The sequence below is a fragment of the Cuculus canorus genome, chromosome 3 (assembly GCF_017976375.1).
Source record: "Cuculus canorus isolate bCucCan1 chromosome 3, bCucCan1.pri, whole genome shotgun sequence".
Taxonomy (NCBI): domain Eukaryota; kingdom Metazoa; phylum Chordata; class Aves; order Cuculiformes; family Cuculidae; genus Cuculus; species Cuculus canorus.
In genome coordinates, this window is record NC_071403.1 from 108,458,875 (window position 1) to 108,472,841 (window position 13,967).

The 13,967-nt window shown below is 40.3% G+C and overlaps 1 protein-coding gene and 1 long non-coding RNA gene across 6 annotated transcripts in view; one reads left to right on the forward strand and one right to left on the reverse strand.

Moving 5' to 3' along the window:
• Positions 1-3,884, forward strand: part of BIRC6 (baculoviral IAP repeat containing 6) — a 180,825-nt gene extending 176,941 nt beyond the window's left edge. For 2 of the 5 annotated variants that reach the window (XM_054063214.1, XM_054063215.1), the window contains exons 73-74: positions 536-670; positions 1,911-3,881. In XM_054063214.1, coding sequence (XP_053919189.1) covers positions 536-670; positions 1,911-2,090 — 315 coding nt within the window. In that variant the 3' untranslated portion in view covers positions 2,091-3,881. Of the gene's footprint in view, positions 1-535; positions 671-1,910 lie in introns of all 5 variants that reach the window. The other 3 variants (XM_054063213.1, XM_009570787.2, XM_054063212.1) reach the window with 3 other exon arrangements.
• Positions 3,885-4,376: 492 nt separating this feature from the next.
• LOC128851784 (uncharacterized) lies at positions 4,377-9,000 on the reverse strand. Its single transcript, XR_008449223.1, has 3 exons — positions 8,746-9,000; positions 5,647-5,868; positions 4,377-4,549 (listed from the first exon to the last, which is right to left on the reverse strand). It is a non-coding gene; the product is annotated as an uncharacterized LOC128851784 (long non-coding RNA).
• Between the last annotated feature and the right edge of the window lie 4,967 nt (positions 9,001-13,967).

Below are 13,967 nucleotides of genomic sequence, written 5' to 3' on the forward strand. Positions count from 1 at the left end.
AGAGATTCTTTAATAAAACATGACTGTGAAGCCACCAATAAAAGCCTTAATATTGTATCTGTGTATCTGCCCTTATGCAAACATGAATGTCCATACATAGTGCCTGCGCAGTAGGTCATCTTTGAACTGGAGAACATGTCTAATGTTGTGCTGTCACTTTCCTTCCTGTGGTGTGATATGGTATTTCTTTACCCTTCACCCAGATTACACAAGTGAATGCTGAAATGGGAGATCGCACGTAAATCATAGATTCATGCAGACTGGAAGACACATCCAGGCAAACCTCCTCCTTAAAACAGGATCAGCTTAATTCCCACATGGTTCCTCAGGGCTTTTTCTAGTTGAGTCTTAGAAACTGTCAAGGACAGAGATTGCACAATTTATCTGCAGACTGGGGTTCAATGTTGGATTATCCACATAGTGATTTCTCCCCCCCGACTCCCCCATATCAAGTTAGATCCACAGGGGTCTTGCAAATTGTGTAGTGCTAAAGTATATGGTTCTTAGAAAACACTCTGTTCCTTCGTTCTTACAGGTCATCCACAAACATTTTTACTTGAAAAGAGTGGAGATTATGGCTCAGTGTGAGGAGTGGATAGCAGACATACAGCAGTACAGCAGTGACAAACGGGTAGGCAGGACCATGTCCCACCATGCAGCAGCTCTAAAGGTGAGATATGCTTTTATATTTTTATGTTCTTTAGTCCAAAGATGATAAATGGCGATGAAATTGCTCAGCAGCCGAGTTTTATGATTACAATAACAGAAAACCCAGCAACTTTAAAATGTGTAAATATACAGGTTTTCTGGCTGTCAAGAGAGAAAGTGTTTGCGTGCTCCACTTCCTCAGTGTTTTTTTCTGAATTAGAGTTTCCTTTAGTGCCTGTAGTGCCTATTTTTCTGTATATATTTATGTAATAAAGACACAGAGTTTATTTTGTTCTAAGGGTGGGTGGAGTTTTATGATAAAGTAGTACAACCAATTACGGCCTTAAGTTGTGCCACGGCAGGTTCGGATTAGACATCAGGATAAATTTCTTCACTGAAAGGGCTGTCAAGCACTGTCAGAAGCTGCCCAGGGAGGTGATTGAGTCCCTGGAGGTATTTAAAAGACAGGCAGATGAGGTGCTCAGGGATAGCATTTAGCAGTGGACAGGTATGGTTGGACTCCAACCAAACAATTCTATGATTCCATGATTCTTTGAATTCCTTTCTAGACAACAAGCTCTTTGAATAGACAAGCACAGTTGTTAAACTATGGTCCATTACAATTACTTGTACCTTATGTTAAACTTTTATCAACAGTCATAACCATTATACCGTTTTATTCCATCCTAGCCAAGTACTATCATTGGTGTATTTTGAGTCCACACGGACAGCACACCTGTATTTTTTTAATATTTTTTAACTTCCCTTGAGAAGCAAAAAAAAAAAAAAATAAAGGCAGCTTTTTTTCTATTTCTATTTAACGTGACCAGTCTTCAAAATGAAGTTGCTGTTAGTCTGATCAGTATGCAAATCTCTCTGTCTCTAACAGAACTCATAACGACCGTGTACTCTTTAGAAGTGTGTGTTCTGACTGTATGACCACCTGGTTCAAGCAAGTCTCTACTCTGATTGCAGAACACAGAATTGACTCAGCTGCAATCCAAAGAGCATAGCGTTTATAGTCATGCACTTGCTTGCTGCAGTTCTGTTCACTGCCTTTAATTTGTGCCTAACAGCACTTGCTAATTATTGTCACTCAAAGAGGAATACCAGCCCTTATAGACAGGGGAAAAGCTTATCCAGTCATCAAAATGGCACGTTTACACTTTTTTTACTTCTTTCCTTGCCGTATGTTGCCTGGCATTGGCAAAAGTACTGTATTAACTACAGTCTTCCACACTGACTTCTTTTTGTATATTCAGCGTCACACAGCTCAGTTGCGGGAAGAACTTCTAAAGCTTCCCTGTCCTGAAGGACTGGATCCAGACGCTGACGACTCCACAGAAAAATGCAGTGCCACATCAAGTTCCGAAGAGACAGCGTTGCACGAACAGGTTAAACCTGGCAGCAGTAAAGATGTCCCCACTGATTTCAAGCTATGAATTGCATTGACGTGGACTTTCTAGACACAAAGGCTTTGAAGCACAAGCCAAATATGTCGATATTTGTATGTAAGATGCTAATTATGTAATAGGTAATGAAATTGAAACTATACTATGCCCTTAAGGATATACAGTTTAATTCAAGATGATCTTTTATTTACCTGTACAAGAGTGTAAACTTTTTTGTGCTTTTATTTTTCAATTGTGAGAACCACTGATTGGTATGTTTAAAAAGTTATGTATACAAGAAATGGATAAATCGCTGATATATAAGGGAAACTACCTTAGGAAAGAATGTTTACTGAATGTTTATTATTTTTTTTTACTTGTAGAGTGAGGGCAGTTGTAACAAAGAATATATATTGGTCATTCTTACAGCTACTATTTAAAGTCAGAAAATTTTCACTGAATTTGATAGATTTTACGTTTGGCCATATATTCATGCTCATATTTGATTCTAAAGAAAACCTCCTGTATACTTCAATAAACGTTAAATGGACATGATCCCTCTTTTATGATTTACTGGTACATTTTTTAAATAAACTGCCATAAAATACGTTCCAGCTGAAGACTTGCACTTGTACGACTGAATTCATTACAGTCAACATATTTAATTTTATGCATACTAATTCTAAAATGCCGATGAAATAAATGCACATGGTTTTACCTCATGCCAGAATTTGGACTTCTGAATTCATCTTTTGTTTGGCTATTTTGTGTAAGCTAACAGTATTCTAAATTTCTTAAGGGCTATTTTGGAACAAAGTCTTTTCTCTGTTGAAATGTCTGATTTTTACATAACCAGATGTACTCGAAGTACTGACAGAGGCTAATGGTGTGCCACACAGGACTCGACATTCTGCAGTTCCTACTGTGTAGACTTATTGCTGATTTTATACTTGCAGCCACAGATCCCTAACTAAAAAGGGTCAAGGAATTTGCTTGATTTAATACTCAAGTCTCACTCTTAGCTTAACATGCGTTACTATCACTGTTCTTAATTTTTAAGCAGTCCTTGAAGGACTAAAAAGTTATTACTGGTATTACCTCAGACTAATGTTCTATTATAGATACTATAAATCTGGCAGAACCGAGCTTTTTTGTTTTCTATTCGTTCTTTGTTTCTAAGTATCACGCTGGAATTTTTTCACTTTTTGTTTTGCAATGTATTGTTTCTAATCATTAAAAATGGCACCAACTGAGGTTGTGTTCTTACGCTGATGGTTAACAGACCAAAGTATAGTTTTTCTGTCATAATGATACGCTGTGTAAATCCAAGGCCTGTCCTGACTGTACAATACCTCTCAAAATACCGGCTCCGGCACGTCTGTGTTAACTTCAGGGGATCCTTAATCATAAAGCAAAACAAGCGCTTCTGTGCCAGAGCCGCTGGTAAATACATGGAACAAATGGTTTATGCCACATAGTCGAAGTGTTGGGACTTCACCAGTGCTAAAACAACACTGCCTTTTTCTAGACAGGTATTTATTTACCTTCTGTTGCTGTACAAAACTACTGGGGTTCTCTTGTAAAGGCTCCAAAAGCAAAATTACCCGCTGGCTTCCAACTGCATTGAAGTTGGTAGTTTCATAAAAGCCCTTCATTTAGAGCGTAAACTGACTGCCCACGGGAGCACGGGCTTTTGATAAAATCCTGGCACTTGTACCAAACCCGAATGTGTCGGAGCTGAAGATCCTCCTTAAATATGGAGACATTTTTTTGGTAAAAAAAGCCAAATCTGAGATAAGAAGTACCTAACTGGCATTGATTTGACGCTAAGGGGGTGGCCAACATGATTGTACCTTTTCCTCCTGTGTGTATTCATGGTATCATAGCAATGCTAATGTGAAGTCACTGCTGCTTAATTAAGCAGATGTAAACAGTTGCATGGGATATTAAACTAATTTTTATTCACGTACCAATTATCGTATTTTTTACACTAACCTTGAGCTAGAATTGTACTGTACCAAATGAATACAGAGATTCTGTCCTTAGTAACTTTCAACTCTTGTCTTATGGTCTAGTAAGTAAATGATGAACTCGGCAACAGATGCACATTTTCATTTCTTTAGGTACAACACACAAGGAAGTGATGTTAGTTTGCAGTAAAGTCACAGTAAATTCTATGAGGTATGGAGACAACTGAGTGGTTTTTTTAACCAGTTCCCCTCATCTTTTACCATGTCAAACAATAGAAACCCATGCAGGTGGATCACGTGTTGTAGATGTCACGTTAAAGGCCTGTGGTTTATCTGTTGTGCTGGTTTTGTAGAAAATGCTTAAAAAAAAAAAAATCAACAGACATTTTTTTTGAAAGCGCAAAGAGCAGCAAACCGTTAATTAGTTCATGATGGAAGTTTACCCCATGGTTTCTGGTCCTGCCTTTGGCCCAGGATTCACGTTGCCTTGCAGTGCAGTGCAGGATGCTGCCAGCCATCGGAATCATCGTAGCCGCTCTGCTGAAGGAAGAGCACAGCACTTAAGTCAATGGTCTTTACTGATGCTTCACAGACAACAGCGCCAAGCTTTTCTGACTGATCCAATCTACACACCCTACTGGAGAGGGAACAGCTCGGTATCTGTGAGACCTCGCACTCCATGAGAGCAAACACTGTTACACGAATTGCTCCGCATGAACACCTCTTGTGTCTCACAGCTGTAGACACAGTGCTCTCCATGTATGCACATGCATGACCTCTCTGCAAGAGTTAGTGTTTTCCTCTGGAGTTTCCTACGGTTAAAACCTGCAGAAATGTATGGATTAATGCTCCTCTGTGATCCCACTACTGCCAAACAGGAAAAAAACAAAGGTGACAATTTAAAAAATCCCAAGAAAATCTAAAACATAAGAAGCCTGTAAACAACTTCAAGTTCCACTCCACTAATTACGTGTTAGATGTTTAGGTACTAGCAGAAGAAAGCACCCGTGACAATGGATTGGCTCCACAGCAGCCTCTTTGGTGGTGTTGTTTGGGTTTTGTTACTGGTTTTCTTTTCTCAGTCTGCAACGTAAGCTCAAAATGGAGCTCGTGCACATCTGCTGCCTCGCTGAGGGGCTGCACTCACAGCAGGTGAGATGGTGCCAACACAGGTAAGGCAACTGTATTACTGAGAGGTTCTAGGGAGCTGCAGGGAGGGTCGGGCATCAGTGCTCGGGTTGGATCGTAATCTGTTAATTAGCAGGAGAGCTTGGATTCTTTACGTAAAGAAAAGATGAAAGCTCCTGTACAATATAGGAAATAAATGTACTGCATTACTTACGATGGCTTTAAGCCAATTTGACTTCTGCTTGCTGTATCAAATAAGGTGTGTGGTTTCTGGCAGGAATCACATTGTTAAGAAAACCTTACTACAAAACAATCTTCTTTTCCATGCAATTGTGTAATCCTGCATGTAGGCCCTTTATTAGGCGAGCTCTTCTTCCCAAAAATGTTTACAGTGTTACATGAACAAATGTTCTGGTTTACATCGTGAGGCAAACAACTGGATAAGCAAACCACCGCATTATTGATTTACATTATTTAACCATAAAAATCTGAGCACAAATCCAGCTGACCTGCATTTGGGACTGCACTATGTTTCTCAGGTCGTGGGTAAAGTAGAATTATTTAGGCTTGGGTCTTTATTTGGAGTTTCTCAGGCGTGTCTTCTTCATTTTTTGCCTCCATGCTCCCTTTGAAAGAGTGTGGTTTAGAAGCGTTCTGTTCTTGTGTCCTTATTCATTTCCCCAGAAGCCAGTCGCCACCCTGTGGACTCACCTCCCTGGGCTGTCAACTCCCTGTCGTTAGAAAATAGAGGTATGGTAAGGAGAGACAGGTTTACATTCATCTTATCATAAGGAGCAAGTATAAATTACTGAAGCTATTTCAGACACATGTCCTCAATTTTGGGTTTTTGACTATATATATACACGCACACTTATGTATGTATAAACGTGACAGGTCTTGTGGTTACTTGTCTTCAAAAACAGTTTTCTGAGCTTTATTTTCCCTCTCCTTTTCCATAGGGGGAACGTTCAGACATTTGTATCAGAACATGGGCTGAATGGGGGTAAAAGTAAGTTCCACAATTACTAAGACAAATCACAGGTAAAAAAGTCATTCTCCAGAGATTTTACTATTGCTCTTGTTTTATTCTCCTAGAACACCAGTGCAGGAAATGCAATATCTACCCAGTGAATTACTACCGTGTAGCTCTAAAATAATCTCATCACTGCCTCTATTTTTAATAAAGGCTGAAAGAAAACAAATCTCAAACCACAGCGCTCCATCTTCATCGAGAGAGTTCTGCATACTGTGACCTGCCGTCTCTGCAGGCTGCAATGTCTTCTGTGCTTCTTGCCTCAGAAGCAAGTTTTTGGCTCTTAAAAAGTGATAATCTGGTCCACTTAGTTCTCCAGCTATACTAATGCTACTTGCCCTTCAAGGCTGCCTGTAATAGCTGCATCATTTAATAATACAATACCACCCTCAAATTTTAAAGAATAACGTTAATTGGTAACATTTCTGTACAGGGATTTTGTGTACCCTTAGTAAGTTTGTGGATGACACTAAACTGGGAGGTGGTGTCCATCTTCTGGAGGGCAGGGAGGCTGCAAAGGGATCTGAACAGGCTGGATTGATGGGTTGCGACCAATGGGATGAGGTTTAACAAGGCCAAATGCTGGGTCCCACACTTGGGTCATGACAACCCCGTGCAGCACTATAGGCTTGGGGAAGAGTGGCTGGAGAGCTGCTTGGCAGAGAAAGACCTGAGGGTGTTGGTTGACAGACAACTGAACATGAGCCAGCAGTGTGCCCAGGTGGCCAAGAAAGCCAATGGCATCTTGGCCTGCCAAGAAAGCCAATGGCATCTTGGCCTGGATCAGAAACAGTGTGGCCAGCAGGAGCAGGAAAGTGATTGAGCCCCTGTACTCGGCACTGGTGAGGCCGCGCCTCAAATACTGTGTCCATTTTTGGGCTCCTCACCACAAGAAGGACATTGAGGATGTATGGGAGTCTTAGCTGAAGCCCAGAGCTGCACAATTCCAAGCCTGGTGTCTGACAACACCTCTTTAACGCTACACACGGCGTACGTACCAGTGTGGTTAATGTAGGATGTAACAGGGCCATTATCATTATATATGCACAATCGGCCAAGCATCAGCATTCTCACGTTAGGGGAGCCAGGGTGCCAGATCCCTGTGCGTGCTGGCTGGGAATGGTCCTGTGGGATGGAAGCCCAGCCTCCATCCTGGCTACAGCTACAGTGCAGGCTGTCCTGAAAACCCTGTGAGTGTTTGCTGGCACCATGCTGTGGCGATGGTTCAAGAAGCAACAGCGGTGATGTGGCAGACCAAAAACTAATAGCCCACACGAGGACTACTGGAAAGGAAATTCTATGCCTGCCAACAGGACCCATCTTCTCAACTACCACATTGTCACTGTGCAAATCTCAACTGGATTTTGACGCCGTTCCAACCAGTGAAACTTAGTGTGGTATAGGATGTTCAGAGGGGTTGGCCTCCAGCGCAGCAGCAGTCACAGCAGAAATCATGCAACCATCTGGCTGGCTGAATTTTGCTTTAGTGTATGGGATTTTGGATAAGTCCCAGGGCATTACAAAAGCCCTAAACTAGGGGAAAAATATTCCTTCCAGATTCAATCCAACATATCTCCCATCTGCCTCATGGTCGCTAAAGGCAACAGAGTGTGCAGTGGGGGTCACAGAGGCACTGAGGCACCTGCTGTCATACAGCTCCCTGGGAGGCTTTAAACATCAGCGACATGAAGGGTCTAATAGAGACCACCTGATCCACCCGACAGAACAGGGAAGACAAGGGTGGAAATTACATCCTAGCAATGATTTAGCTCAATACAGATTTCACTGGAGTTTAAAAAAAACAACAAAAAATCCCTGCTACAAATATACACTTAGTCACAAACAATTGCTGCTGGAGACTGAAGCAAAGGTACTCCAGAGAAAAAGAATGTCCTTTTGTATTTGCGCTGCCTACTGATGTGTTAAACCTCCTTCCGCTCTCTTCTAGCTGTTCCTCCAAGGAAATCATTCATGTTAGAAAACAAATAGCCAGATGAACAAATGACACACAGCAGGGAACTGAACATCAATAACCTGTATCAGAGGAGAAGCCAAGCCATTTAAGCAAAGAATAGGAGAACAACAGTACATGGCTCCTGATAAACAACTGTGAAATTCAGGAAAGATGGTTCTATCTTGAAGAGCTCTCAAGAGTCTGTAGTGCCAGCAGAAATCAATGAAGGGCAGTGCTGAAATTGCAAGACTGCATATAAAGAACTGCAGTGGAATGCTAAATTCAACGTACGCAACTAATGCAAGACATGGAGATGGAGAAAGTAATCATCTGAATAAAAATAACACAGTTAAAATGCCTGTTGTGATACTGCTGTCCTCCTGAAAATGCTCGTATGACTTGCCTGAGTGTATTTTTAATTACTACTTTAAATACACTTTTGCTTTTACTTGCAAATGTGTTTTCAGGCACAGAATCAGACAGCAAGTGATTTTCCCTTGCCAAGTGTACCCTCAAAGGCAGTTGTCCGGTCATTGTCACTAAGGACAAAACATGACTGTAAATTCATCCAGTTTTCATTTTCCCCTGATAATTCATTTTCCACATTTCAGCAACACTGACCTTCTATGCATCAAAGCTCCATTGAGGCAACCAGACAGTGCTCAGCACCCCAGCATTCATCACAAGCTGCAACGAAAAGCATCCTGCTGGGTAGAATCTGGGGTTCCACGGCAAAGCATGCTTCATCTGTCATGCACAAATTATTCTCTATTCATTCCCAAATATTACATCCTGTGACTGATGGCAAAATTTCCATGCAGACTGAATGGCCAGCAGTGTTCACCTCAACCTTTGCCTTCTTTTTATTAGAGTGAATTGGTTCCATAAGCCCTCTGGAAAACAAAACAAAAAAAAGACATTATTTCCATTTTTTCTAGATGTGTTTTTGTAGTTGAACAGCTTTTGCCTGAACAGCCTTTGGGGTTTGGTTCAGTCAGCATATATAAAGAAAATATTTCAGAGTTCTTATTCAACATCATCTTCTCATCGTATTTTAGGCCTTTGTGTAGGACTTGTTACTTATGTGACATCTAAGGAAAAAGACAGCTTTTAGGAAACTAAAGGAAATGGTACAAGTGTCATTTTAAGGCATGTATCAGAAAAGACGATTTGCTCTTTGCTTCCTTGTTAAAATGCTATTTCACCATTCGTATGACCGTTCTCTATACAAAGTCCTCTGCTCAAACTCAGTTTTTTCACAGAATCATGGAAATGCTGACCAGGAGGGACAGCTCGATCATCCTTTAGCTTGCTCTTCCCAACCCAAAACCTCCAGCTACCTCAACAACTATGACTACTCGCAGAATACACGATCCAGGGCCCCTTCCATCACGACAGTTCACACTCTGTGCTTCACGCTAATTGCTTTCTCCCTTTTGTCTCCAGTCCCAGTTGTGCTGTGATGTTACCATGGATACTCTGCATTTATAGCTTACTTCAGTTACAAGACATAATCTGTGCATTTTAATTTACTGAAAACCAAAATCCATTTTACAATAGGAAGAAGAAAATGAAGAAAACTGAGGATGGGTCATGTTTCACTTTAAAAGGGTTGGCCATTGCCAGTTTCCCTCATACTTGCAGTAAAACCATTAATCATTATAAACGCATTTTGTCTAAAAGCAGAGGTAATATATTTTTCCATGTAAATCACTTCATTTCCATGACAGAATGATGTCAGAGAATCTAAATCGGTGATCTAATAAATTTTCCTTTTGGAACATCGTTTAGTATTAAAGGTTACTGCGGAGGGCAGGGCATGATTGATGCCAGCCGCTGGCAAGAAAAATGTGGGTTTAATTTTCATAAAATAGACCTAAATACTGTATTGACACAGACACACTTTCACAGCCTGCGAAAATATACACATAACTTGGTGCTGGAGAAAAAAGAACCTCAGGCCTTTCTAAAATAAAAAAACCCAGTTCCAGATAACAGTAAGATTTTCTTAAATTTGTAAATGACAATTAAAATTAACTTGTCAAGTTGTACATATACTTTCATCCCCTTTTTCAATGACTAATTTTTTTTAAGGATGATAATTTTTAACAATTTTTCAGCAACAAAGCACTTTGTGCTCACCAATTGTACACGTACATAGAGTTGAACACAAATTCTTTTAACTAAATTTGGCTATGACGTGCATAAGAATTCACAAACAATGAAACAGCAGTACAGTGGAGAAACTTAATTTTATTTCTCCTCCCAAAAGCAACCAAACTTTCTGAATTGCAGTCTATACCTTAACCAAAATGCAACTATTTACTGAAATCCTACAGCAGCATGGAGGAGAGGACGGGAGGGGAGGAGAGGGGAGGGAGAGGAAGAGGGAGAGGGAGAGGAATATGCCATATATATGGCATCATAGAAAATGGAAGAACTGTGATAAAACCTATAAATCAAAGCTGTTACTTTATGTTTATTCACATAAGGTCTCTCCAAGTCAGTTTTAGAAGAACTAAGTGACTTGTTTGATTCAAACTTTTTTTTTTTTTTTCCTTTTTTTTGTATTTGCTCTTTTTTTCCTTTAGGGAAAATAGATGAAAAACAGCTTGGTGAAAATAGGAAAAAAAATGAGCTTGTGCATAGCTTTAACCTCTACTCCTTACTGCAGCAGTGGGTACACTCTGTAACCACAGCACTGCTGGGTAGGGCACAGCAATTCTCTTTCTTGCACAATTGATCTAATCCTATGTGCTCTACAGCTCATGTAGCCCAGCTGCAATAAAAGAAGCAAGTCCCCTTTAAAACAGCTATTTCAAATACAGATTAAAAAGGGAAGCTGGATATTCCCTCAGCTTTTATCCAGCTCCTAAAATGGGTTTCACAGTGTGTAGTGAGCACCATTTTTTGTAGTGTTGGAGCTCTATCGGCTTTCCAGTAGCTCCTTTAAAGCCAGCTTTTTGCACGTAAGACTTCTACATCATCACTTGCATACACCCCAAAGAAAGGAATACCACCTTGCAGAACACCCAGTCCAAGCAAAAGAGAACCAACACTTAAAAACACGGATTGGTCTGTTATTTTTTTCTTTTCATGTTCAGATTCTGCTTCAACAGCTGACTGCAAAGAAGTCAGGGCAGTTTATTTCTGTAAAACAGTCATGCAGGTTTGATACTCAACACAAACGTTTTCATTATCCATTTCATTCTGAAACAGAGTACACAGCCGCGTGTGAGACACTGTGACTCGATCTAACAGATTGCTGCTGCAGGAAGGAGGATGATCCCCTCTTCCTCACTTCAGAGCTGCACTCTTACAGCTCAGCTGCCAGATGAGCTCCAGTGCCCATCTGACTACTGCCAGCACTGCAGTGTTACCCTCAACTTGACCGAAGAGCTGCCTGTACAAAGAGGAACCTGTCAGGAACTGAGTCCTGCCAAGGGAAAGGTCTCCTGGATATCAGTGGCTCCACAGAAGAGGCAGGGCAATGTGGATGGAAGCAAGGGAAGGGTGCTAAGACCTCTCATTTTCAGAAGCAGTGAGCTGTTTGGCCAGTTCAGCTGCTCATGCAAGTACAACCTCAGCTCTTCTACTCTGCTAATTTTTAAACTTACCCCATCCCTATCAGTGTTCTTCTCTGCAGGGGAAAAAAAAAAATAAAAACTCTATTTATAGATATTAATAGATCCTTTAAATAATTTGATTCACTACGATAGGACAGTTTCTTGGTGAATTCAACCTAATCCTATCACCAGTGTTTTTTATTAATTTTCATTCAGTTTGATTAGCTCACAAATTTTAAATTCCACTACATGTGCTCTGAAATATATTTTTGGAGTAAGACGTATCATTAACACGTCCTTGCAGCAGGAAAATCTTAGTGCATAGTACAGAAAACAAAGAAAACAAACCCAAAACCCAAACAACACATCAACTATAAAGCATCCTCCTGGATACACAAAGAAAGCAAAAACAACTCCTTCCAATCACCTGCATACTGTCTGGGAATCCTTCTGCCTCTCATGTGATACATAAAATGAAAACCAACAACCTCAGGGACAATAAACCTTTTTCCCCCCCTCTTTCTGTTCTTATCCTTCATAAGGAGAGAAACAGTATTTCTGTAGTTGTATCTGTGTGTGAGCATGCTGATCATAATAAAAAAGCAAAATCAAATACAATAATTCTGCTTTTCTTTTCTGACAGGGATGATGTCTCTTTTCCCCTGATGTGCTTTGGTAAGCTTTCTCAATTTGTCAATATTGATATGGGCAAAGGGAAAAGAAATAGATTAACGTGCAGTATCAAGTCCTTTGGATTATCTATGCCTGTGTATTGGTTCAGCGGCATCTTGGAAGATGCCACCTCAAAAGAGAACAATCCTTGGTAGCAATCAGTCAGGATCTGGGATGAAATAACTCCCCAAAACAGAATCTTTACTGCTGACTCTCAAGAGTCAGTAATACAGAATAGGATCCAAAAAACAGTGGCTAAAACAAGTATGAATTTCTCTCGCTAAAACATTTTAAATTCAAACGCTGTGTTCTGGAGTGCTGTTTCCCTGTATGACTCCCTTTAACAATTCATAGATTTTTTCATTCACTTATCTCGTTCTCACTTCTAAAACTACTTTTCCAATATTTGCATTGTTCTTTCCCTTCTGCATTATCTTTTCTAATGCAAAGCTTGACTTCTTTCTCTAAAAAAATGGTCTCTTCTGGTAATGGGAGGTCCTTTGCTCCAGGCTATTCAAGTATTGTTTAGTACTTACCTCATACTTGCATGCCTGATTCTCTCAACTCCTACAGTATTTTCAAGGTTAACAGTAAAAAAAATCACCATTTTCCCCCAAAATGGCAGCCTAAGTAATCCTGCTCCATCCAAATTATTTTTCAAGGTCTTCACCATTCTGCACCTCTTAAAAAGAAAATATAAAAGGGAATTCAGTAATTGAAACAATGATTCACTTGAGCAATATGTTAATGTAATGCTTAAATGATAATGACAATGCTAAGACAAATGAAAAGGGAAATATATGCACTCATTCTCCATTATTGCATTCAACTTAGGAACACGGCAGCTCACAACCTTTATTTATAGTTTTGTAGCCTTTGATGTTGACAAAAGTAGTCTGTTTTAAAAATTCATACTGAGGCCCATTATCATCTAAAGCCATGCTAAAGATGACAAATTAAACCTGCCAGCTATGGATATATGGAACTCCCTCTGACTCCCTCAACTCAGTACATGCTGAAACCAATTGCTTTTTTTCTTTTTAAACTCACAGGACTGTGCTGTGCATATGTTCTTCACTCTCATCGATTCCTGCCAGGTGCACTGCAGCAAGCCAAAGAATAGCAGTAACCAACTCGCAAAACTGTTGTACACAGCACTTGCTAAAGCAAAATGTCTCTTTCCTCTTTTTTGACATCCCAGTGACTGCACTGCGGAACTGCTTTAACCACTGCACTTACAGGTGACAACACGCTGGTATCTTATTTAAATTCTGCAAGGGCACCATCTGCCCTGCATCTGAGCTATTAGGCTGAAATGCTCTTTATTCCAAGACAGCCAAGAGGTCTTTTGGAGAAAAGGATGTAAATTGTGTGTGGGAGGAAAATTCTTGTGCTTGGAAAATCCTATTGCACTCAAAAGAAACAAAGTACACTTCAAAATAGTCTTGGTTAAGCACTGAACCACACGTCCAGATGCTTAATCCCTACCAGCAATACTGTCACAACTTACCAGGCAGTTCTTCCAGAACACGACACTCTGCATAAAAAGCTACTATTAATAATTATTTTCCTTGTCAGCAACAATAAGGTATCAGACCTTTTAAC